Below are 25087 nucleotides of genomic sequence, written 5' to 3' on the forward strand. Positions count from 1 at the left end.
AATGAAGTGGGGAAAATCTTGAAGAAAAGAAGAAGAAGAACCCATCACTAGGTGATAGCTAGGCCAAAGGAAGCCCAAGTTGCCGCACACCCAGCACCGTAACTCATACACAGAAGAGACTTAATATAAATGTTTCTTGACTTGGTTCTGTCACGGCAGACCTGTGAAGTCAAAGCCCTGAGTCAGAGCTGGAAATTGATTTTGGTTTCTGGTTAGAAGTTCAGAGAATGCAGAGCATGAAAACAGGTGAGATCGACATTCTGCTTTATAATTCTCTTGGATGCTTCATTTCACATGACTGTCGATGCCCGGTTGGGAACACAACACCAAGTTCAGATGATGGCTCTGTCACACTGAGCACCTAAGGAGCAAATCAGACAGAACCAGGGGCACATAGATGCTAGTTCCTCAGCTGTTAATGGGGATGCCTATAAAACACAAAAGGCAAAAGGCAGAGGCTGAATGGCCCATTAGGATATCTTAATGCACCTGCCGGTATGGTCCCTCAACACTGCTGCTGGAGTCCTGCAAACCATCTAATAAAGTTGGTGAGATTTGAAAGAATGTTTTTTCTTTTGTTTATTTGTCAGTCAACAATAACAGAAGAAAGGTTATTGCTTTTCCAGTAAAGAATAACTGAAAAGATATTCTACAGTCACAAAAACCTTTGGTTTGTTATTGGAGGCAGACAACAACCAGTGACTGTGATTGAACTGAAGACATTCCATGCCTGTGGGGAGAAGAATGTAACTAACACAACACCAGTATAACAGCCTCCAAACTGACCTTCCCAAGGCCCAGCTCGGCCCACGTCACACTCATGCTCAGAAACCTTTCTGTGGCTCCCAATGGCCTCTAGGAAAAAATTTTAATTCCTTAGCCTGGCTTTGGAGGCTCTCCACTCCACAGCTCACAATTCTTTCTTCAGATTTATTTCCCATTGCTCCTCCTTCAAGGAATCTATATGCTAGGAAGACGGAGTAACCCGTGATCTGCTGCTTTTCCTCAGGCTCTCTCCCATGAATGCACTTCCTCTCCTCTTCTTTTCACCTTTATCCACCCTTCGAGGCTTGGGTTAGGAGTCATCTTCTCCATGAACTCCAAGTGAAAGGATTTTTTCCCTCCTCAAACCTCACTGGAATGTTTTGTCTTCTTTTCCTTTGTCCCTCAGGACTCTCTAATTTTTATTATCTTTATCTGCTTAGTGTGGTATTCCTCCCCTTTCCCCCTCACCGTGGCAGAATGAAAGTCCTTGAGGATAGAAAGGATGGCATTTTATCTTTTCATTCCCATTGTCTTGCACATGGAAGATTAATTTTCCCTAGTTCAAATCCAGCCTCAGACACTTACTAGCTGGGTGACCGTGGGCAAGTCACTTAACCCTGTCTGCCTTAGTTTCCTCATCTGTAAAATGCGCTGGAGAAGGAAATGGTGAACCACTCCAGTATCTCTGCCAAGAAAACTCCAAGTGGGGTCAGAGAGGGTCAGACACGACTAAAAACGAATGAACAACAAAAAATGGGGATGATAAAAATAGCACCTACCTCATAGGGTGCTTGTGAGAATCAAAAGAGCTAATGTAAAAAAAAACTTTGTAAACATTACAGTACTATATTAATATGAACTATTAATTTTATTATCATAAATTAGATGCTTAACAATATTTTTTTTAAAAATTGAACAGTGAATGGGTCTGAATGTTGTAATTTCCATACAGTTAACATTTTAGATCGTTTACTCTGTTGTCTGTTTCTTGGATGCTGGGTATGGTGATGAGGGAATCAAAGTAATTTAAAAATGTGGCTGATTTTTAGATGGAGAATTTGAAAGAAATCAATAGTTGCATGATTATTTAGCATCCAGCCTCCCTCTAGCTCCACCACACCATGTGGATACCATGTTGATCACAGATCCTGAGACTATGGGCTCACTCAGTGATTTGTGAGTTTTGATACAGATACTACAAAGTGAGTAATCCTTCCTAACGAGCTCACTTGGGGTCAGATACCTCTAAAACACAGAGGCATCTTGCAGGACTCCAATTCCCGCAGGGAGGTGGAGAAATAAATCACTTCCCCAGACTGGTGAAGGCTCCCTGGCAAGTTAACAAGTGCTCAGGCTTGCTGCTAATGTCTTTCCAAAGCAACATCGATCTTTGTCCCTTGGGGAGGGACACTACCTGAGAAGGCAGACTCGAATTAGTCAAGCAAAGACAAACCTTCTTCCTTCAAGTTCTGCATGTGTGTGTTTGGTGGGTTAAAAGAGGAGAATTTAAATATCTCAAATACCAATGAGAGAGACTAAGAGCAAGGATCTTTGGGCAAACGGTGGCGATGAGGAACTCTTTTTTAGGGTCTCTTTTTATTTTTGATTAATATTGCTCGTGGAATTTAGGAGAAAGTGCAAGCTAAAAGTAGGAGGAAACAGTTGGGCTGGAAAAGCAAGATGAGACACAGAAAAGAAGGAAGCCAGAAGAAGGAGTTAGAGGGGAAATTATAGAAAAATAGAGAGTGTACAGTGGAAGAGCCCTGAATGCAAAATGAAGAAAATATGCAAGTAAAATCATTTCTAATTCTGTCCCTCCCAGAGTGATTCCAGGGGCTGGGGGTAGGTTGGTGGTCTGGCTCCACCCCTCTTCCTTGTTTGTGCAAATGACAACTTATTTTTGTTTTATTTTTAGGGTAGAAGATGGTTTAGACTTTGTTGTTGTTGCTCCTTTCTTTCAGTCACGTCCAACTCTTCATGACCCCATTTGGGGTTTTCTTGGCAGAGATACTGAAGTGATTTGCCATTTCCTTCTCCAGTTCATTTTACAAATGAGGAAACTGAGGCAAACAGGGTGAAGTGACTTGCCCAGGGTCACACAGCTAGTAAGTGTCTGAGGTCATATTTGAACTCAGGTCTTCGTGATTCCAGGCATCACTGCATCACCAAGCGGTGCTGTTTAGACTTTATACGCAGAAAAGAATTTCTATACTTAAGTAGGACCCTTGTGCTAAACATAGGACACGGCAGAGACATAATTAGAGCAAGGGGTCTGAATCTTTTTTGTATCCTGGGCCCTTTAGGCACTCTGTTGAAGTCAATGCATTCTTTCTCAGAATAAGTGTTAAAATAATTTAAGGAAATCTTAAATTTCAAGTGGAGGAAAATAAAGATAGAATTTGTTCCTCATCCATGTTAATGGACCACAGGTTAAGAAGCCTTATTTTACAGGATTTCACATATCTACTGGGCCAGAAATTTCCAAAGTGTGCCCTGGGGCCATTCAAGACAGAGCAAAGTTGTGTGCCCCAATGATGGGAACTTAATGGTAGTGGTGATAATAATGTCAAAGTCATCCTCCATATTCCCTCTGAATTCAGCCAACACTATGTCAACCACAGAGTGTTGCCCAAATGGCCGTCACAGGAATTTGTTTTCAGAAATAGGGGGTGTTTCTAATTGTGGAACCAGACTAAGTCACTGCCACCAGAAATTGCAGAAAGGAGTTCTGCCATAGATGATCCTGGGATGAGTCCCTATCTTGCTACAATTCTTTGGGTTATTGTGCTACAACTATTATACAGATGGATAAAATGGCCTCTCTCATAATTGAATAAAAGGCTGTCAACTCATCTTCTATAGGATTCACTGAAAGCTCTTGAGGACAATTGCTGTTGTAGACAGTATGATTAGAATGCCCTGTTCTTCATTCTGGCTCCCACGAGGGATGTGGTTCTCCTGCTGGGTCTTTGTATTGTCTCATTCCATGTATAGTCTGGAGATTCTGATGATTCTGCATGGCAGCAGCTATTAATGAGGCAGTGAAGTCACACAGTGGGTTAAGTATGGGATATGGAGTCAGGAAGGTCTGAGTTCAAATGTAACCTCAGACACTTAATAGCTGTTTAACCTGTCTCCTAGGCATCTGGGTCTCCTGGTATCTTTCACACTTGCTGGGTCCCTTAGGGTACTGCCGATGTTACTGGACAAAGAGAGCCAGTTTGTTTTTCCTCGTAGTGGTTTTACAAGCTTTTGACTGGGATACTTCCCTGCACTCAGAGCAAGAAAAAAAAAACATGGAAACTTCACTCCCACTGCTGAGACAAGATCGAGAAAAAACTGGTTTTGTTTTTTTTTCATCTGTAAAGTGGGAATAACAGTACCTGCCTCCCTGGGTTGTTGTGAGGATCAAATTTTGAGTTAACATATGCTATGCACTTTGTATGCCTTAACATACTATGTAAATGCTAGCTATTATAATTGTTGATAAAAACACTGTTCTTAAATGTTTCTAGGTCAATGGTATGTCTGGGTGACTGTTGGCTATAATTTTTATTATGATGATGCCTCAGTTACAATATGGTTTGTAACTTCCAATGAGTTGGCTTCCCAAATGTACTTTGGTATAATAACAATGATGATGATGATGATAATATAATAATAATTAACACTTATAAAATTTCTAAAGTACTTCATATGTATACATATGTGTATATTATCTCCTTTGATCTATATTTCACTGGATATGCATTTGAGTATTTTCCCTTTAGAGAGTCCAGACTTATTGATTAATGCGGATTACATAAAGACCTGGTAAAAAATTGTGCAAATTGACACTGCAGGTGGCAAAAATTTAGCACCTGTTGAGAACCCAGAATAACATAGCCTAAAGACCAGAACTATGCACCAGAAGCTTGATATCCTTCATAAAGGAAGATATAATAAATCCCTTTCCTACTAATACAGCCCCTGTAAAAACAGAAAGGGTACACGTGAGAAAACTGAAGCCAGACAACTGAAGTGATGTGGCCAAGGTCACACTGGGAGTGAGCACAGAGGTCTGCTGGCTCTTCTTCATTATCGAGAAATAAACTTGTAGAGTAATGGGTAAATCTGAACAGGAAGTACTTAACAGGAGGGAAGCAAGGCAGCTTTACTGAATTTTTTTTGGAGGGGGAATGATGGGGTAGGGAATACCCTGCCTCCCCCCACCCCCGCCCCGCCAATCTGGTGATTTCATCAATGTGGAAAGTCCCTCCAGTCATGCAGAGCAGCAACTCATCTGTAATTAATAGTCTTAGAGACCTGCCTGTGGCACCAAGAGGTCAAACAACTGGTTCAGGGTCACATAAGCCAGTATATGCCAGAGGCAGGACTCAGATCCAACTGTTTCTGAGAGCAAAGCTGGACTTCTAACCAGCACAGCATGCTGCCTCTCATTATACACAAGAGAGTGTGCGCTTCTCACCACATCGTCACCTAAGCACTCCTGGGAGGCAGAGCCCTGAACAATGAGCTCCTGGCCAGCCTAACTTGGTGCGGAGGGGAGGTGATTTAAATAACAGAGCGCCAGCTCAAGATATAATAAAATGCTCAGCTCCTCCTGGGGAATGCTAATGACGGGGCTGAAATGTGCCTCTGTACCCAGCCAGGAAGAGAGCAGCTCTGCCCTCCCACTCTCCTGCTGCTGACGCGCCAGGACCTATTACGACTGACTGCTGTTAATGATGAAGTGAATTAAAGGCCATTTTCCCCCAGCACCACTGAATCAATGCCAGGCTTGAGCCATGGGTGTGTGGGGACTGCTCTTGTGCCTGGTGCTTTCTTTCAGCTCTGGCCAGTTCTCCAATGGCAGCAAGGGAAGGTGGGCAGAACAATGTGACTCCAGCAATGCCCCAGGTCACACTGTCTGTTGCTGCCTCTCTCTGTCTCTCTGTCTCTGTCTCTGTCTCTCTGTCTCTGTCTCTGTCTCTCTGTGTGTGTGTGTGTGTATGTGTGTGTGTGTGTGTGTGTGTGCGCGCGCGCCTGTTTCTTGGAATGTCTATGTCTGTGTTTCTGTGTAGGTGTCTTTCTATCTGTGTCTTTCTGGCTATCTCTGTATTTATCTGCTTCCATCTGCCTCCATTTGTCTGTCTGTCTGTCTGTGTATCTGTCCAACTATTCATCTGTCTGTTTGTCCATCTGCCTGTCTCCCTTCCTGTCTGTCTGTCCATACATCTATCTGTCTGTCTATCTGTCTGTCTGTCTACCTGTGTGTCTGTCTGTCTGTCCATCTGTTGGTCTGTCTACCTATGTGTCTATTGATCCATCTGTTTGTTTCCCTACCTAAGTGTCTATCTGTCCATCTATCTCAGTTTCTGCCTGTAAGTCTTCTCATCCCTTTCCCCCTTCCCCCTTATTTCTGCCTTAGCTCCTGCTTTTTCAGTTTGCACATGACATTTTCATCCCTCCTGGAACGGCTGAGACACTGAAAGCCCCATCCCTGAAAAGAGATGACTCAGGGTAGCAACAGCAGGGCAGCCAATGGCAAACCTTCCTTCCCGCACCCACCTCCTCCTCCTCTCAGCCACTCACTTGTGATTCTTTTGGGCGCAAAGGGCCAGCTCTGGCGGTTGAATTCATCCACACGCTGTCAAGGGGCTGTCAGGCCTGAGGAGCTCTATGACTATTGATGGGAAGGTTTAGGCACCAGAGTGGGCAAGGCTGTGTGCAGCCATTGAGGGGACCTTAATTATCCAGCAGGGGGAATGATAGGCTTCACATGCTGATAAGGGGAGCCTTCCCAAGGCAAAGCCACTCCCTGGCAAGGTCCTCTAAAGCCCAGTTTGAAAAGGAAGACTTAAAAGGCCCTCAGTTCACTTAGCAAAGCCAGGTCCATGGGGAACAAGGAAAAATGGGATGCACGGCAGAGCTGGATGGGTGGGGGGTGGCGGGGAAGATGATTAAAACAATGACAGGCAGCTCTATGAGCTACCAAGGTGGGGAAAACTGAATGTCTCAGAGAGAAAGAAAGAAAGGAAGGAAGGAAGGCAGGAAGGAAGGAAGAAAGGAAGGAAGGAAGAAAGGAAGGAAGGAAGGAAGGAAGGAAGGAAGGAAGGGAGAAAGAAAGAAAGAAAGGAAGAAAAGAAGGAAGGAAGGAAGGAAGGAAGAGAAAGAAAGGAAGGAAGGAAGGAAGGAAGGAAGGAAGGAAGAAAGAAAGAAAGAAAGAAAGAAAGAAAGAAAGAAAGAAAGAAAGAAAGAAAGAAAGAAAGAAAGAAAGGAAGGAAGGAAGGAAGAAGGAAAGAAAGAAAGAAGGAAACAAACTAACGCTTGAAAGAAGGTGGAAAAATCCAAGCCCAGCAGTCAAAAGAAAAAGAGACTGGATATTAAGAAGGCTGGGCACTGGGGAAAGTGAGATAGTGCAGAATATAATTCAACAAAGAGAGAGGATGTCTGAACAGTGGCAATATTTTGAAGGTATTACTGGCCATTAATTTTTATCTAAACTTGTGATTTCATTGCGACGAGAATCTCTTGGTGTGGAAACTCCTTTCACCATTATTGATGTTGTTCAGTTGTGTCTGACTCTTGGGATTTTCCTGACAAAGATATTGGAGTGGTTTGCCATTTCCTTCTTTGGCCCATTTTACAGGTGAGGAAACTGAAGCAAACGTGGCTAAATGACTTGCTCAGGGTCACACAGTTAGTAAGTATCTGAGGCTAGATTTGAACTCAGGAAAATGAGTCTTCCTGACCCCAGGCATGGTGCTCTATCCACTGCACCACCTTATTGTCTTAGAGAGATGACTAGGTGAGGAGAGGTCAGTGGACATTAGCAGAGTTATACAACCAGTATGTGCCAGGGGCATTACTTGAACCCAGGTGTCCCAGACTCCAAGGCTGGTCCTCTGCCAATTTTACCTTGCTGCCTTTCTAGATTTTAGGACTATAGATTCTAAACCTGGAGCTGGAAGGACCTCAGAGATGCCTAGTCCAGCCCCATCATGTTGCAGTTAAGGAAAATGAGACCCCATAAGGTTAAGTGATTATCAAAGGTCACACAGGCAAAATGTGTCAGAAATGGGATTTGAACACAGGTTCTCTGATGCCAGAGCCTTTCCACTACACCACGGTGAATCAGGAAGACTTAGGTTCAAATTCTGCCTCAAATACTTATTTGTCATTTCATTGTGAAAATCAATTGAAGTTCCTAAGTCTCAATTCTTCATCTATGAAATGGGAATATTTTGAAATATTTGGAAACCGTTTCACTCCATATAGTTTGAAGAATGTGAATATTGGAGACAGCAACTTCTTTCAAAATATTTTTGTAGTAGATAGAGTGCAGAGCCTGGAGTCAGGAAGACCCCAGTTCGAATCCAGTCTGAGACACTGACTAGCTTTGTGACTGTGTGTAAGTCACTTAACTTCTGTTTGCCTCAGTTTCCTCATCTGTAAAAAAGGGATAATAATAGTGCCTACCTCCCAGGGTTGTTGTGAGGCTCAGGTGAGATAATGATTGTTAAATGATTAGCATGGTGTCTGGCACATATAAGAGCTATAAAAATGTTAGCCATTGTCTCTGTTGTTATGTATCTGGGTGGCTGTGGACAATGTTTTTTGTGTTATAATCCTCTGGTTTGTGTCCAGTTCATGTTCTGAGTTCCCAAGGATATGGTAGGATTTTATTCAGTTGTACAGGGATTTTACCACTGTTAGGATGTAAAGAGGGCAACCAGGTGTCACAGCGGATAGAGCCCTGGACCTGGAGTCAGGAAGACCCAAGTTCCAATCTGTCCTCAGACATTTACTAGCTGTGTGACCCTGGGCAAGTCACTTAACCCTGTTTGCCTCAGCTTCCTCATCTGTAAAGCGAACTGGAGAAGGAAGTGGCAAACCACTCCAGTGTCTGCGAAGAAAAATCCAAATAAGGTAAAAAAAAGAGTTGGATAGGACTGAAAAATGACTCAACCACATCAGCAACAATGAAGTATGTAAAAAATAATGAGTTTCTGATCTATAATTCTAGCCACCTGATTGTGTCTTTCTAGGTACCTGGCAGAGGCTAAATTTTTACAAGCTCAATGAAATGTTGAATAATTTCTTCTTCTGATTATTCATTATTTAATAGTTCTTTTTGGCATCAGTTTGTCACAGCAAATCTAAGTTTCAGCTAGTAGTTTGCATGCTAAGCGATTGCTCCTTCACTGGCTTCCATCATCAATGCAGGACAGTTTGCTAATTCTAATCAATTTATGAAACTTTCCTTCCGCAGCAGAATCACAATTGGCCACAGCCTCTTACAAGTTCTTATCTCTCTGGTCCAAGGATGCTGGTTAAGGACTCAAGGAAAAGACAGGATAGATCTCTGAGCTCCTTTTCGGCTGCCAGTGAGCTCCTGGCCTCGCTGCTCAACCCTCTGTGGTTGGAATCCTTCTTCTCTAAAATGGGGCCATCTCATGGGACTCGTGTGGGAGTTGATGACGGTGGAAACAAGCCAACAGAAGCAAAAGAGTCCATTTAGAGTGGCGGTAAGTAAGAGCCACCCAGGCGATAGGAGCGCTGCAGCTGAAGTGGCAGCGCCGCAGATGAAGTGGGAGCGCTTGGTTTGGAAGCTGGGCTCCATCATATGCTACGACGTGATCTGGAGAAAATCCCTAGACTTCTCAAGGCTTCAATTTCCTCCTGAAAGGGTTAAGTGTCTATTATATGCATGGTGCTGGGCACCATGCTGCTTTGGCACCCTACAGGCTCTCTGCCAGCAGCACAGAGCTCTAACTAATACTTCAGCGCCCTAACAAAGTTCACTTTCCTGCTTGGTTCAATTCCATGTAAAAAAAAATCTGTATTAAGCATGAGCAAAGTCGAAGGCAGGGTTGTGCGGTAGCAAGAGGTTGAATCTTGCAGTCAGAAGATCTGAGTTGAAATTCTGCTCTAACGCGTAGGAGCTGCATGACTCCAAACAAATGTCAACCTTTTGACTTGATCTTTCAGTGGTTCAGGCAACTACAGCAAACTCAAAATTACAGATGAAGGGCCAATCTTATCTATGGACGTTGTTTCTAGGAGGGAATCCCTTATCCTGAAGAAATTGTATGTCTGGACCCAGAAGCAAAAAAAAAAAAAAAAAAAAAAAAAGGTACTCTGGCTACTTGGGATACAAAGAAAAAACCTATTGACAGTGACTGCCCTCAAGAAGCTTACATTTAACTGGGGGGAGGGGCTCAGATAAGAAAATAGAAAGTGATTCCCACAACAGATTCACAGAGAATACTAGGACCCAGGAGAATCCACAGACTACAGATGGACATGAAAGAGGACGAACCAATGGTAAACATCTCCCACCTTTCCAGGAAGCCTGGATACTGGGGAGAACTGGGGTCCTTCCATCAACTTGTCCCTTTCCCCCATAGCTGCTGATATCTTTCCATCCAAGGTTATCTTGCATCCATGCTGCCTGTATTTTCTATATATCTATATACATGTACAGGTGGGCTAGGTGGTGTCACAGCGCACAAAGCACACAAGTCCGGAACACTCATCTTAAGGAGTTCAAATATGGCGTCAGATAGTTGCTAGCTATGTGACCCTGGGCAAGTCATTTCACCCCGTTTGCCTCATTTTCCTCATGTGTAAAACGAGCTGGAGATGGAAATGGCAAATCACTGCAGTATCTCTGCCAAGAAAACCCCAAATGGGATCAAAAAGAGTCAGATAGGAGGGAAAGGACTGAACAACCAATATGTGATTTTTACTCTATTGGAATGTAAACTGCTTGGGAGCAGGGACTTATTTCACGTCTGTCTTTGTATCTGCAGCGGCTAGCACTGTGCCTGGCACTGTGTGTTCCTATAAACATTTACTGATTGAGTGACTAATCTGATTCCTGGGCAGTAAGACCTCAGTAAAATAGACAAATTATTAAAATACTTTGCAATATAAGAAGGGAGCACTGACAACATCATCATAAAATGGAGTGGGTGGCAGTATAGGGGGTGTCAAGAATTGCTACCTGAATCTGAAACTAGGACAAAAGATCTACATGCTACAATCAAAGGAAAAAATGTACTTTTCCCTTCCTCAGCGACAATTGTTTTGAATTTCTGCTGATTCCTGCTCTTTCATTCATTAATCTTGGTTAAGCCACCCACTCAAAACCTTAGTCGGCCTTGACTCTTCTTCCCTTTCCCTTCTCCACTCCCCATTCAATTAATTGCTGCCAAGTCTTTCCCACTTCTATCTTCACAATATCTCCCATCTGTCCTCTCATCCTACGGCCAGGACACAATTTCAGCTTCTCATCATTTTCTCCTGCACTGCTACCATGTCACCTCAATCGGTCTCCCTGTGTCCAGTCTCCCTCCCAGCATCCCCATCCCCATCTACCCTCCATATGGCTGCCAAAATAATATCCCAAAGGATGGATCTAGTCATGCCCCTTCCCGGCAAAGCCTCCTGTTTCTTCCCAGTGAGTTTGGTTTAAAATACAAACTTCCTAGCCTTGTTCCTAATCTCTTACCCATATATAATGATATGAGGCTTGCAAAATAATTCTTATGTATTTTTTCCCTTGATCTGCTTAAGACCATCCACAGTCTGGCTCCAATCTTTCCAGCCTTACTTCACACTACTCCTTTTCACACACCATGTTCCAGCCAAACCATCCTACCAGCTGTTCCTCGATTTCATCCTGCTGTCTGTCTTCTGCCTTTGCTCAAGGCTTTTTCCCCCTTGCCTGGCACACACTCCCAGCTTCCCATGTCTACCTGTCCAAATTTCTCTTCCTGAAAAGTTCAGGTCAATCTAGTCCATGAAAACTTTTCTTAGGTTCCTCCTCGCCTTCCCCCTTTCCCAGGTGAAAGTGATATCTTCCTCTTTAAATTTTCCTAGAGTTCTTTGAAACCTTAGAATCTTCTCATGGCCCCCTTGTACTCATTTGGGTACAAGTTGTATCTCCTTGGAAGATTCCAAGGTTCTTTGGAAGCAAAGACCATATTTTTCATCTTTATGTCCCCAGAGCTCAGCACAACTAAGATGCTTAATAAATGTTTGATGAATGAATGAATGTTTCCAGTAAATACTTACGGATGTTAGATTATCACTGATTAGAAAACCTCGAACCTGGTCTTCACAGAGGCCTTTACCTATAGCCACAACCTGTTTACATTGCTATTAATAACATGCCTCTCCCGGCAGCATACAGAGTCTGTCTTCCACTCACATCTGCAATATTCTGCACTAAATATTTATTTGCCTTTTAACTACACTGGCATCTGCTACCCAGAGATAACTGTGGACTACTTAGATATTTCGATCTGACCCACTTCACTTATTCAACAACCAAAGGATATTGGATGGTAATGAGAGCATTTAGACAGCTTTAAAGTTTACAAAGTAGAGATAGATGGATATAGAATGTGTATATGTATGTGTGTGTGTGTATAAACACACACATCATGTGTATATATATATATATATACATTATATATATGTGTATATGTATATGTATATGTATATGTATGTATTGCTGGGCTTGGAACCGGGAAGATTCATCTTCATGAGTTCAAATCTGGCCTCACATACTTCCTCTAGGTCTCTGCTTCTAGCCCTGAAGCAATGAAAGACAAAGAGACTGATTAATGTAAAGTGGAAAGGATATTCTCTTTCTCATTGACTCAAACCAGTGGGGCTGGACCTCAATGAACTATTTAGCAAGGAATCTGCTTCCAGTATCTCCAGCCCTCCGCCCTCCAACTTGGCACTGACTTCTCGACAAAGTAAGTTAATGATACAGGCTGCAAAACACTTTAAGGAGAGGCTAGATGAATCTTCAGAAAATGTGAAACTAACCCTGGGCTGCTGATGGCGAATTCAGCACCTTCATTATCACCTTTCCATTCCCCCACTGGCCAGCACCCCCAATACTGGAAATAGAAATAGCGCTTTAAAATTGGCAAAAAGCACTTTATGTCTATGATCCCATCAGATGCTCACTAAAAGCAGGCACTGCAGATACTTTGTTTAGTCATTTTCAGTCGTATCTGACTCTTCATGACCTCTTTGGAGGTTTTCTCGGCCAGGATACTGGAGTGTTTGCCATTTCCTTCTCCAGCTGATTTTACGGATTAGGAAGCTGAGGCAGAGGTAAGCGACTTGCCCAAGGTCACACAGCTAGTAAGTGTCTCAGGCCACATTTGAACTTGGGTCTTCCTGCCTCCAGGCTGGGTGACACCTAATTGCCCTGCTGATGCTACATACCCATTTTACAGACAATAAAACTGAGACTTGAGAAAATCATCTGCCCAGGACAATACAGATAGAGACAGGCCTAAAACCCAAGTTTCTCCTGACTCTGAGTCCAGTACGCTTCCCACTACAATGCCAACAAACATCCCACCAGTTGCGCTAGGGCCTTGCTCCCACCATCACCTTGTCTCTCTTTTGTATATATCTATATAGTAGTGCTGTCCAGATGCGGGTCTTTATCGCCTTTCACTGGGGATATTGCTGTAGCCTTCTGGCTGATATCCCTGTCTCTCCCTGACCCAGTCCATCCTCTACTCAGCTGCCAAAGTGATTTTGCTAAAGCTCAGGTCTGCCTGTGTTCTCTCCCTGGCCCTCATCACCTTCAGGATCAAACATCAAAACCTTTGTCTTGCTTCCAAAGCTCTTCAGAACTCGGCCCCCTCCCACCTTCTCAGTCTTCTTACAACTGACCCCCCTCCACACATTCTATGATACAGCGACATCGTACTTTCCATACTGGCTGCCCCCTAAGCCAGGATTTCTCTTCTACCTCTCCTGGCTTCCCTAAAATTCTAACTGAAATCCTCTCTTCTATAAGAAGTCTCTTCCAATCTTCCTTAGTGCTGGTGGCTCCCCTCTGTGCTTCTCCTCAAATTATTCTGCATAGAGCTTACTGTACATACTTGCTTGCTTGTTGTCCCCCACGTCTGGCCATGACCTCCTTGAGGTCAGAGATTTTTTTGGCCTTTCTTTGTACCTTCATCACTTAGCACAGTACCTGGTATATAGTAGGTGCCTAATAAATGCTGATTTGACTGAACTTGACTCCACATACTTTATGACACAGCCACACTGGCCATCTTGCTGCTCTTTGCATGTGGCACTCCAATTTATGCCTATCTGTCTTATCACTGGGTTTCTCGCACACATGGAACATTCTCCTTTCTCATCTCTACCTCATTCCCTGGCTTCCTTCAAGACTCGGCTCCAACAACACTTTCTGCAAAGGGTCTTTTCTAGCACCCATCCCCTCACTGGCCCCACTTTGACACTACCTCCCCAGCCTGTAACATAGTGCTACACACACACACTCACATACACACACACACAAACACACACACACACACTTTTAAAACTGAGATTATATATATAAATCTCAGTTAAACAAATATATATGTATATACACACATATGATACATGCTTTTTAGTTTAACTGATTTCAGCTCCTCATCAGTTACTTGGAACTTTGGAGAAGAAAATAGAAAAGGCTTTGAACTCAGTGGGCTGAGGGAATGCTGTTAAATTCAGCTTCATAAAATTCTGGCGGACTAATGGGACACTGGCCCATAAAAGTACATGACATTAAGTACTATAGAAGGTGAGGCCGAGCATTCCTTATTGAAGGGCTCTGCTCTACAATGTTAAGAGGTTAGTTCAGGCACCAGAGCCAGCACCCTCAGAATCACAGAGCAAAATCACCTCAGTGCGCATTGGTCCGAATCCCAACCAACCAAGAATAACCCCAACAGCTTGTCTGACTGTGGCACTCCCCTGTTCTAGGAGCATCAATGGCTCCCTATTACATCTAAAATAAAACCCAGCCTCTTCTGTTTGGCTTTTGATCTCATAGTCTAGCTTCAATCTATCTTTCCAGGCTGATTACATATTGCTCTTTAGCACACACGGGTTTCAGCACAACTAATCTACTTCAGGTCCCCTAGAGATGACTTTCATCTCCCATATTTGTGTGTATACATGCATATGTATAAAATATATATATATATACATATATATATATATGCACATACACATAATATGCCTGTATGTTTGACTTCTCTGTGTACATAGAACTTCCTAATAATTAAATCTAAGTTGCTCTACTTTTTGGTTTTGTATCCTGAAGCCCAACACATAGAGGAACTTAATAAATGATGATTTATGGACTGATTGTATCCCCAGTACCTAGAACCATGCCCAGCACATAGTAGGCAATTAAAATGCTTTTCAGTTTACCTATTGTATCCCCATTGCCTAGCATTGTATGTGATGCAGTAGATACTAAATGAATGCTTGTTCATAGATTGTCTTCCCCTCTCCACCTGGCATAGACTGACATGTCTTGTCCTGTTCAGTCATTTTTCAGTTGCGTCTGAGTCTTCAGTGACCTAATTTGGGGGATTCTTGGCAGAGATAATGGAGTGATTTGCCATTTCTTTCTCCAGCTCATTTTACAGATGAGGAAACTGAGGCAGAGGTAAGTTATTTGCCCAGGGTCACATAGCTAGTAAGTGTCTGAGGCTGTATTTGAACTCAGGAAAATAAGCCTTCCTGACTCCAGGCTTGGCACTCTATTCGCTGAATCAACCAGCTACCCCAGTTTGACACATAGTGGGTACTTAATTAAGACACTGGATTGAACGACGTGGAAGTCCATTACCTCTTGAACCAACGTCCCACGTTTGATAGCCAGAATTGTTGGGATGGTTTTTCTTCTGTGATATGCCTCTTTGCAGCTTCTAGCCAACAATCCCCATTCCCCAAACACATTAACAATCAAAGTGATGCCCTTGGAGGTCTGTTCATTCCTAAGACCGGTTTCCACGCATGCCTGCATTTCCAGCAAGAAGCAAACCCCTAAGAGGAGAAACTGGGGACTCCTCATTTCTTGTTGCCCCCGCCCCAGTCTCTACAGCTCCCAGCACTCTGTGGCCGGAGTTGACCGTGCCAGTTGGTGGAGCTGAGCATCCCTGATCCCCGTCCTACCTCCTCCAGCCTGCGGCGCTGCTCTTTCTGCTCCTCGATGCGCTTCTGACGCTCTGCGAGCAATTGGCGTTTGTGCTCCTCATTCTCCCGTTGTTGCTGTTCCAGCTGCTGCCGCCGGAGGGCCTCCGAGCGCTCCTTGTTGGCCAACTGAAGACGCAAAAAGTCCCGTCTCAGGGTGGATTCGCCAGGCAGGTTCAGGATGGAACTACATGGGCATAGAAAAGGAGATTAGAGACAGGGACTCTGAGAGAGGAGGAGCACAGAGGCAAGGGATGGGCTCCCCGTTGCAAACAAGTTCATTTACTGTCAGGAGGAGTCCAATGTTTAGCGTATCTTTCCGCCATCTACCTGGTGAAGGTGGGTCTTAGACATTAGCAACGTAAGACACTGTCAGCTTCCCACCTATTAGAGTACACTATGATACGCCGTATATAACTTATTAAGGTGACGATTAGCACCATGTAAATAGTTAATGGAATCCAACTGCTCATTTGGGTAAAAACACTAACAATTACGTTTAAGATACACTTGGTAAATACAACACATAGTATCTGGGATGACAGCCACAGATCTAAGAGCTAGAACAGACCTTAATCTTTTCTATTTAGTTATAATCATTATATACACAATGAAGTCAATTAAGTTAAGATTACAAGCATTTATCAAACGCCTACTATGTGCCAGGCACTGCTCTAAATGCATCCCAATAGACAAAGAAGGGTGTTATATATGAAACCACAAACTTCTGTTATACAGCCTGCTAATTTTTTTTTAATGTTTGTTGACTAGTTGTTGACTATATTCCAGTCATCACTCCATTTTCTCCTCCTTCCCCAGTTCCTGGGTCTTTGATATGTGAGCCTTCGCCCCCTCGATGTTGTACTTCCCAGATATCCCCTTTACGTCTTCTCTCATTCAAATATAATCCTTGATTGCAGCAACTATCTTGCTTTCTTGTATATGTACCCCCAGCACTTAGCCCAAGACAGAGTAAGTCCTTAATAATTTTTTGCGCCCTCTGTCTCTCTCCCTCCCTCCCATTCTTTTTTTCATTCATTTTTAACTATGTCTGAGACTCAAGAACGCCATTCACTTATTCATTCATTTTTAACTATGTCGGAGGCTCAAGAAAGGCAGACTGCGTTGAAACTTTAGTTGAGTCCAGGAAAATCAAGAGACTTTCAAAGGACTAGAAATAACGTTACAAAATGCAAGTTATAAAATAACCACCATCACCCTGCACAACCCCCTCTTCCCCTAACACACACACATGCACACTACTCCACATGGGGAATGTGCCTGGTGGTCTGTATAAAAGGGACATCTGGCTCCTCTCTTAGGAGCCAAATCCAATTTTCCTTCTGTTCTGGCAGTGATATTACCATCATTTAACACTTGCCCAGTATGTCCTACAGTCCTTGAAATGGTACTCTGAATCACAATGGATACTTAAAAGATGGAGGTTTACTGACTTGTCTTAGGTTCTTCAGAACTTTTATAGGGATTACACATATGGTTACTTTAAAAGAGAACCCAATTTAATAGACTCATAGAACTTCAGATTTGTTAGGAAGCTCAGGAGCCATCTAGTCCAATCTGTACTACATGTTGTTCTTTGTCCTTTGTTCTTGAAGAGGACCATGACATCAGGGAAATGATGTCATGATGTGCAAGTGATATGGATTTAAGTGAGGGAGGGCTGTGCAAAGTCACCAGCTTCACTTTCTCCTCTGGAGCCATCTGGGTCCAGTGGCCAGATATGGATCAGGACTACTGGAGATGTCCATATCCAACAAATGGTTGACCATTTTTTTTTACTGAATTGTAATAATAGTACATGCCTGTAATGGCTTAAGCATCTACATCAGGAATGGGGAACCTGCAGCCTGGAGACCACATGTGGCCCTCTAGGTCCTCAAGTGTGGCCCTTTGACTGAATCTAAATGGCACATAACAAATTTCCTTAATAAAAGGATTTGTTCTGTAAAACTTGGACTCAGTCAAAAGGCTGCTCCCAAGGACCTAGAGGACCATATGTGACCTCGAGGACACAGGTTCCCCACCCTTGATCTACATGATGCACCCAGTTGCTATTAATCTCCCTCCCTAACTACATTGTATTTAACTATCATGTATTTATTTTTGTACTTATTCTGTATATACATATATATGCATACATTTTCTTCCTGACAGAATGTTAGACTTTTGAAAGAAACGTTTTTCATGTTATTTTCTTTGTATTTCTAGTGCTTAATAAATGCCTATTCACTGGTTTACTGAAATATCAGAAGATTTGGATTAAGTGATGTAGAAAAAGGAAAGTTGAGCCAAAAGAACAAACTATTTGATGATTATGGCAATGTAAATAAAGGTGTCAGGGTAAGGGAGTTGATCAGGATGCCACTGATCAAATGATTTCCCCCTGAGGCCAGGTGAGGCAAACATAGAAAATAATGGGCAGGTTGGTAAAAGACAACATGGTGCCATGGTCTTAAACTAGAACTAGAGGAGGTTTTCTCCTTTGTTACCATTTTATGCGGTGTAAAGATGTTCTTCCATTGCTGTGGATGGAATTAGAGAGCAGCTAGCCATTGACTAGCAAAAATACTGGCCATGCCCCTGGTGTCCTTAGACAAGTAGGATGCATTTACTCTCTAGACAATCAGCAGTGCCTGGATATTATCTAAGCAGTCTTCTTTCTGGCATCATAGAAGAGAACCAGATTTGGAAGTAGAGTCTAGGTCTTGAGAGGGAATCATGCCTTAGTTCTCAGGGAAGTGAGATTTCTCTCTCTTCCCTCTCCTCTGCCAATGCCTCCATAAGACATAGTGGGCTACTCGCTCAATAGAAGCTACCAGACTATCAGGGAGAAAGCACAGTGAGTCAGTGTGAAGATGGAGAAAAGAATAGAGAATTGGGACTCCAGGCACTGAGGGCAACCATGGTCTTGGCCACCTACGTGTGTGGCTCTCTACTATAGAACTCAGTGGGTGTGCTTGCTCTTCTATTGATGATGTGCATAGTTGAGGGACAGCAGTTTGAAGTTACCATACTTATGATGCACATCAGTAAATACATTTTTGAGCTGATTGAGCCACTAAGATAAATACACAGGGAGGTTGAAAAGCTATAATTTTAGGAGTTTGGGCCTCCCTGGGGACTGATCCTCTGAGTCTGAGCTTCTGGAAAGCCCAGAGGGAGTGCTGCAAAGGGAAATGTGGAGCGGCAACAAAACTCTTGTCATAAACAACAGCCAATGTTATTAGAATGACATTAAAGTTAAAAGACACATCTCTTCTGTCTGTTAGCAATGGATACGTTTACCTTTTAGGAAGAGTCTGTATTGTAGGGGAGTTTACTTTGGGGTCTGGTGAGAAGTGCATAGTACATCCAAACAAAATAATGTGGTGCATTTTTAAAAACAAATTTTAAAAACAAAATTAAACAAAGATAATTTCCAACTCTCCCCTTCCCACCAACCTGCCAAACAAGCACCATTTAAAATATTGTAATTGTGGATTATAGTTATGTGACTCGGGACCAAGTGCGAATGACACATTGTCATATAATACCATGCCGCATTCCTACCCCCCACCCCCACAGCAGTAACAGAAAGGGCGATATTTTCCTACAAGATTTACAAAATGTAGAATGGAAACTTTTAGGGACCAAAGGCCATCATTTGTGAATGTGGTTATATCATTGGGAGTATCAAGATGACAGCTACTGGTCACATTCTACTTGTGATAAAGTTTAATTTATAAGAAAATCTGATGATATTTAAGACTACATTTTCAGTAGCTTCCCCTTGCCTGCAGAATACAGTTTAACCTTCTAACCCTAGGTCCTCTATAATTTGACTCCACCTTATCTGATCAGTCTCATCTCATACTCTTCCCCTTCACAGAGTCTTAGGGCAGATACGGTGCCAGACCTTCGGTCAGTAAGATTTAGGGTGAAATCCTACTTTATCATTTAATAATCTTTAATTATGGACACTGCTCTGAGTCAGTTTCTGCATCTCTACAAAGCGAGTAATAGCAATGGTCTGTCGTAGTGGCTTCATGGGGTTTTTGCGAAGATCAGCTGAGACAACATGCTTAACGTACTTTATAAGCTTCTTAGTAGAAGGTGGCAAGCTTCTCCAAGTCAGGGCTATGCCATTTTTTACCATTGTATCCCCAGTGCCTTGTACATTACAGGAAATGTGTGTGTGTGTGTGTGTGTGTGTGTGTGTGTGTGTGTGTGTGTACACACATACGTATTTGTTGAAGTGAATAGAATTCAGAACAAAGCCAGGGAATAGGTGGAAAACTCACCTTCCCCCAATAAATTAATACTATAAATAATATTTCAAGAGACATATTTAAACTACTTGAGAATAAATAATTTTAAGCACTAGAATGCAGGTGCAATGTCTATGCTAATTACAAATTAACCTTATCTAATATTCCTTCTGATTTAAAAAAAAATGGAGCGAGCAAATGATCGTGCCAAATGAGCATCAGAAAACTGAGCAACCACAAACAGATTAGTGTTGCCATCAAATAAAACTTACAACAAAATTAATCTGGCAGATATTAATGAGCTGCATAATGGTTATTGTTCATATGGTAATTAGTTCTTATAAATGACTGTAATTAGCATAATTTTTATATAGTCAAATTTAGATTTCAGTTTTCCCTTTTTTTGTTAATTTTCCAGTATCCATAAGCAGCATCAACAATGACAGTTTCTCTATGCATTTTAATGCTTCCCCCTCAGCTCTTTATCTTGTCTGTCTTATCTGTCTTGTCTGTCTGTCTTTCTTGGCTGTCTGTCCCATAGGCACAGAATCACTCACACACACACACACACACACACACACACTCTCTCTCACTGAAAGACTGATCTCTCAACTGCCAGGGCTCTCTGTGTAACCCCTTACCCTCACATGGGTAACCCCTAAGGGGTTGAGGATTCCTAAATTGAAGTCAGGGCTGGGGCTCAAAGAAACTTTATTTGTTTGCTTGTTTGTTTATTTGACAGATAGTAGCAGAGTACTGTTGACTGACTTTCCCTGTGCCCTGTGGCATGCTATTTGGGTTATCCTGATGTTTTGTTCATCGCCCCAGGCAGGGGCTGCAGAATACAAGTGAAAACTAAATAGTGCTTATGGTGATGTTTTCTCCAGCCTTTTCAGAGCTAAATGCACTTCATTAACTTTCCCAGTGTGGGCTGCAGGATCCTAAACCACTATCTCTCCAATTTAGCATTCTCTCAGGCATCCAATGGTTGGGCATGCCCTATGTTGCCCAGTTTTCTAAAGTCCAGGGAAGGGAGCTGGATAGAAATGGATAGGAAAAAATGAGACCTCTCCGTACTCTGACTCCGGGCATTTTTCCTGGCATTATCCCTCATGCCTGGAAGTATCTCCATCCTCAGCTCCATATCCTGGCCTCCCGGGCTTCCTTCAAGTTCCAGTTAAAATCCTGTCCCAATCCCCTTCATGCTAGAACCTTCCCTCTAGGATTCTTTTCCAATTTCTCTTGGATATATCTTGTTTATACATTGTTGTTCGCCTGCTTTCTAGTTCATCATCCTGTGAGATCCTGAGAGCAGAGACTGTTTTTTGCCTCTCTTTGTATCCCTAGTGTGGAGCCTAAGTCCTGGCAAGCTATAAATACTTCAGTCAATGAATCAATCAACAAACATTTATTACATATTACTATGTGTCAGGCACTGTGCTAACCTGGGGTTACAAGACAAGACACAGTCCCTGCCCTCAGGGAGCTTAGATCCTAAAGGAGGATTCAGGATTGGTACATAACGAATACAAGGTAGTCTGCAGGGACGGCTCTGGCCACTAAGGGGAATCAGGGAAGGCTTCCAGTAGGAGGTACTGCTACTAGTATGTAAATTTAATTTGTCCATATATGCATACAGAAATTATCACTGAAATTATAATATATGTACATGTCTTTCCCTCTAGAGGGGCAGCTAGGCAGTGTAGAGTATAGAGCTCCAGACCTGGAGTCAGAAAGAATCACCTTCCTGAGTTCCAATCTGGCCTGAGACACTTATTAACTGTGTGACCCTGGGCAAGTCACTTCACCTTATGTGCCTCAGTCTCCCCATCTGTAAAAGGTGCTGGAGAAGGAAATGCCAAATCACTCTACTATCTCTGACAAGAAAACCCCAAGTGGAGTCATGGAGAGTTGGACATAACTGAAAATGACTGAACAATTTCCTTCTAAATGTAAGCTATTGCTGTTTTGCTTTATGTCTCTGTATCCACAGTGTCTAGTAGGTGCTTAATGAATGCTTGTTGACCAAATGACTGAGTACAACCCTTTGTATCCTATATTCTTCAGACTAGCCCTAGCTAAATTGGGAGAAGTACATCAGTAGATTAGCCACAGGGTTCTGATTTTTTTTTCTGGCCCTGGCATCACCACATACTTAGCGATGGAGGGAGATGCAATTTACATTGGTGGAGGGCAAACCCATACTAGGGAAATCAGGGATCTTTGAAACACTGGAATCTATGCAAGGCACTGGAGTGGCTTCTATTCTGAGAACAGGCCTTCTCTGCGATTCTTTTCTCCCCACCTGCAGTAACTTGATGTGAATCAGACCCTTCCGCAAAAAGTGAAGAGGGGCTGGTAGTGAGGGAGGAAGGGCCACGAAGGCACAAGGGAGAAGCACCCACATTTCCCTCTTTTCCAATTTTTGCCCTCTGCGAGGTTGTTTACTTTCAACTGTAAACTTTCAAACTTTTATTCCACTTGGCTTCCCATATGGGTGACTTCTCAGAGACTCTGTGCTCCAAGCTGGGCTGTTTGCTGTTCCTCTCACCCTTTGCTCAGTTTCTTGCCTCTGTTTCGTGCTGTTCTCTCTTGCAAAAATCTTCATTCCCTCTAGAACTGCCTTGGCGATTTCCATCTATCCTCCACAGTCTAATCAAGGATTGTCTCCTCCTAGAAGCTTTCCCTGATCTCTCGGCTCTCTCAACTAACAAAGTTCTCTGGGTCTCTCTCACGGCGTAGTCATACTCTAGTTTGTATTAGACTTATTTGTGTGTGTGTGTGTGTGTGTGTGTGTGTGTGTGTGTGTGTATGTGTGTGTGTGTGATCACCCCTCCTAGACTGTAGGTAGAGACTGGTCCATCCATCTTTGTGTGTCCCAAACTGGTACCATAAAAAGAACACTTGCTTTGCAAATTTGCGTTTAAACCCCACTTCTGAAGCCAGCTAGCTGTATGATCATGGCAAATCACTTCTCCCTCTCTGTGCCTCAGTGACAGCATCTATCAAATGGGGATTTGGATTAGATTATCTCTAAGGTCCCTCCCAGCTCCAAGATCCCACCTGTAAACAGCGTGGAAAGGTCCATGGGGTGATAACTATAGACTGACCTTTCCACCAGGGCCCCGAAGGAGGTTCGTGAGTAGAACTTTTATCTCTTACTCCTAGACAAGAATTTGTGGGGTGAGGGACTTGGAAAGGAGACTCAGTTTACCTTATTTACATGCCCAGAGGTTGGCCAGCTTAGGTAGAGGTCAGATTGAATGTAGTTACAGCAGGACTCTAAGTTTGATTCTGTTCGTTTCTTTTTGGTAGCTTCTGATGGAATGAACCATCAGGCTCCGAGTGATTGTCCCCAAAAGTACAGCTTTGACCATGTCTCTTCCTTGCTCAATAAACCTCAGCAACTGCTTCTTACTTCTGGGAACAAATGCAGACCTTTTTGATGTTTAAACCTGGCTCTAACGTACCATCCTTGTTAGATATTAATGCCCTCCATAACTCCATGGTCTAACCCAGCTTGCCTTTTCTTAACATTCCTTACATCTTTCTCCTTCACCTCTTTGTGAAGATTGTTCTGGATAACAGAAATGTACTCACTCCATGGGGAGTTCCTGGTTTCATTCAAAGTTCAGCTGAAGGCCACTTCCTACTAGAAGCCTTTCCCAATCCTCCCTGCTGCTGCTGTCTTCTCCCCCAAAACTGTCGTTCAGTTGTTTCAGTCATGTCCAACTCTTCATGTCCCATTTGGGCTTTTCTTGGCAAAGATACTGGAGTGGTTTGTCATTTCTTTCTCCAGCTCATTTTACAGATGAGGACATAGAGGCCATTAGGGTGAAGTGACTTGCCCAGGGTCACACAGCTAGTAAGTGTCTGAGGCTAGATTTGAACTCAGCTCTTTCTGATTCCAGGCCTGGTGTGCTATTGACTGCACCACCTAGCTACCCCCCAAATTACCCCACATTTATTTTGAATATATTAATATGCATTGCTACTGTACATTATATCATGTACATTACACAACACGTGCATGCATACACGTGTGTATATATACATACACATATGTATATGTATAAATATGCACACACACATACATATATAGAGAGAGAGTTAGCACTGATCAAATGTAAACCCTTTGAGGCCAGGAGTTGCTTCAATTTTGTCTTCATGCTCCTCGTACCTAGTAAAATGCCTACCACATAATAGGTATTCAAGAAATGCTTGTTGATTGAAGGAATATCCTGATGGGACTCAGATAATGGTGCCTTCACAATGAGGTTCCCTTGGCCTGGAATTGCCAGCCTGTCCCCCTCAAGAACCTCAGGACTTCCCTCAAAGCTTGAAAATAAGCAGAGATATATCTTGTTCTCTCTAAGACCACATGCAAGAGTGGATGCCACCCAGATCATAGGTTCAAAATTTTAAATCCCCTGAAGCACCATTTAGGCCAGCCTCCTCATTGTATAGATAAGAAAATGGAAACTGAGAATAGCAATGTGAATTGGCCATGGTCGGAGAGGTAATAAGAATCAGAGACAGGATTGGAACCCAGGCCTGCTGACAAAATGGAACATTATTTCCTCTGGACCACACTTCTTTTGAGAAGGCATACTATAGGTCTCATTGCCCCTACTAGATTGGAAACTCTCTGAGGGCAAGGCCTCTTCAATGTACTTTTTCCATACCCCATTCCCTACCTGCCAGTGCTTTGAAATCTTTCGGCACTCAACAAATAATTTTTAAATAAAAGTTCTCCTTTGATGGCTGGCTTATTGTAAATGTTGATCACTCTGGGTTCTTGTGGCCCATTGTGAATGCTGGTCACCTTGGCCTCCTGTAGCTCATTGTGAATGTTGGTCACCCCAGGTTCTTGAGACTTTTAGCAGCAAACAGGGCACTAGACTAATGATGCAATTAAAAAATTAAGGATGCTTAAGAAATATCAATTGATCATGAACTCAGAGGTGGATTTCAGTCAAAATCACCTACTCAGGGTGACCTGGTCATGGCTCTGAAGCTGCTATCTAACTTCTAAAATGTCTCTCACT

The 25087-nt window shown here is 42.9% G+C and overlaps 1 protein-coding gene across 4 annotated transcripts in view; it reads right to left on the bottom strand.

The window, feature by feature from the left end:
* The window catches only part of TNIK (TRAF2 and NCK interacting kinase), a 436634-nt gene that overhangs the window by 106561 nt on the left and 304986 nt on the right, over positions 1-25087 (bottom strand). For all 4 annotated transcript variants that reach the window (XM_036754967.1, XM_036754966.1, XM_036754965.1 and 1 more), the window contains exon 12: positions 15754-15958. In XM_036754967.1, coding sequence (XP_036610862.1) covers positions 15754-15958 — 205 coding nt within the window. The remainder of the gene's footprint in view (positions 1-15753; positions 15959-25087) is intronic.

This window comes from Trichosurus vulpecula, chromosome 4 (assembly GCF_011100635.1).
Source record: "Trichosurus vulpecula isolate mTriVul1 chromosome 4, mTriVul1.pri, whole genome shotgun sequence".
Taxonomy (NCBI): domain Eukaryota; kingdom Metazoa; phylum Chordata; class Mammalia; order Diprotodontia; family Phalangeridae; genus Trichosurus; species Trichosurus vulpecula.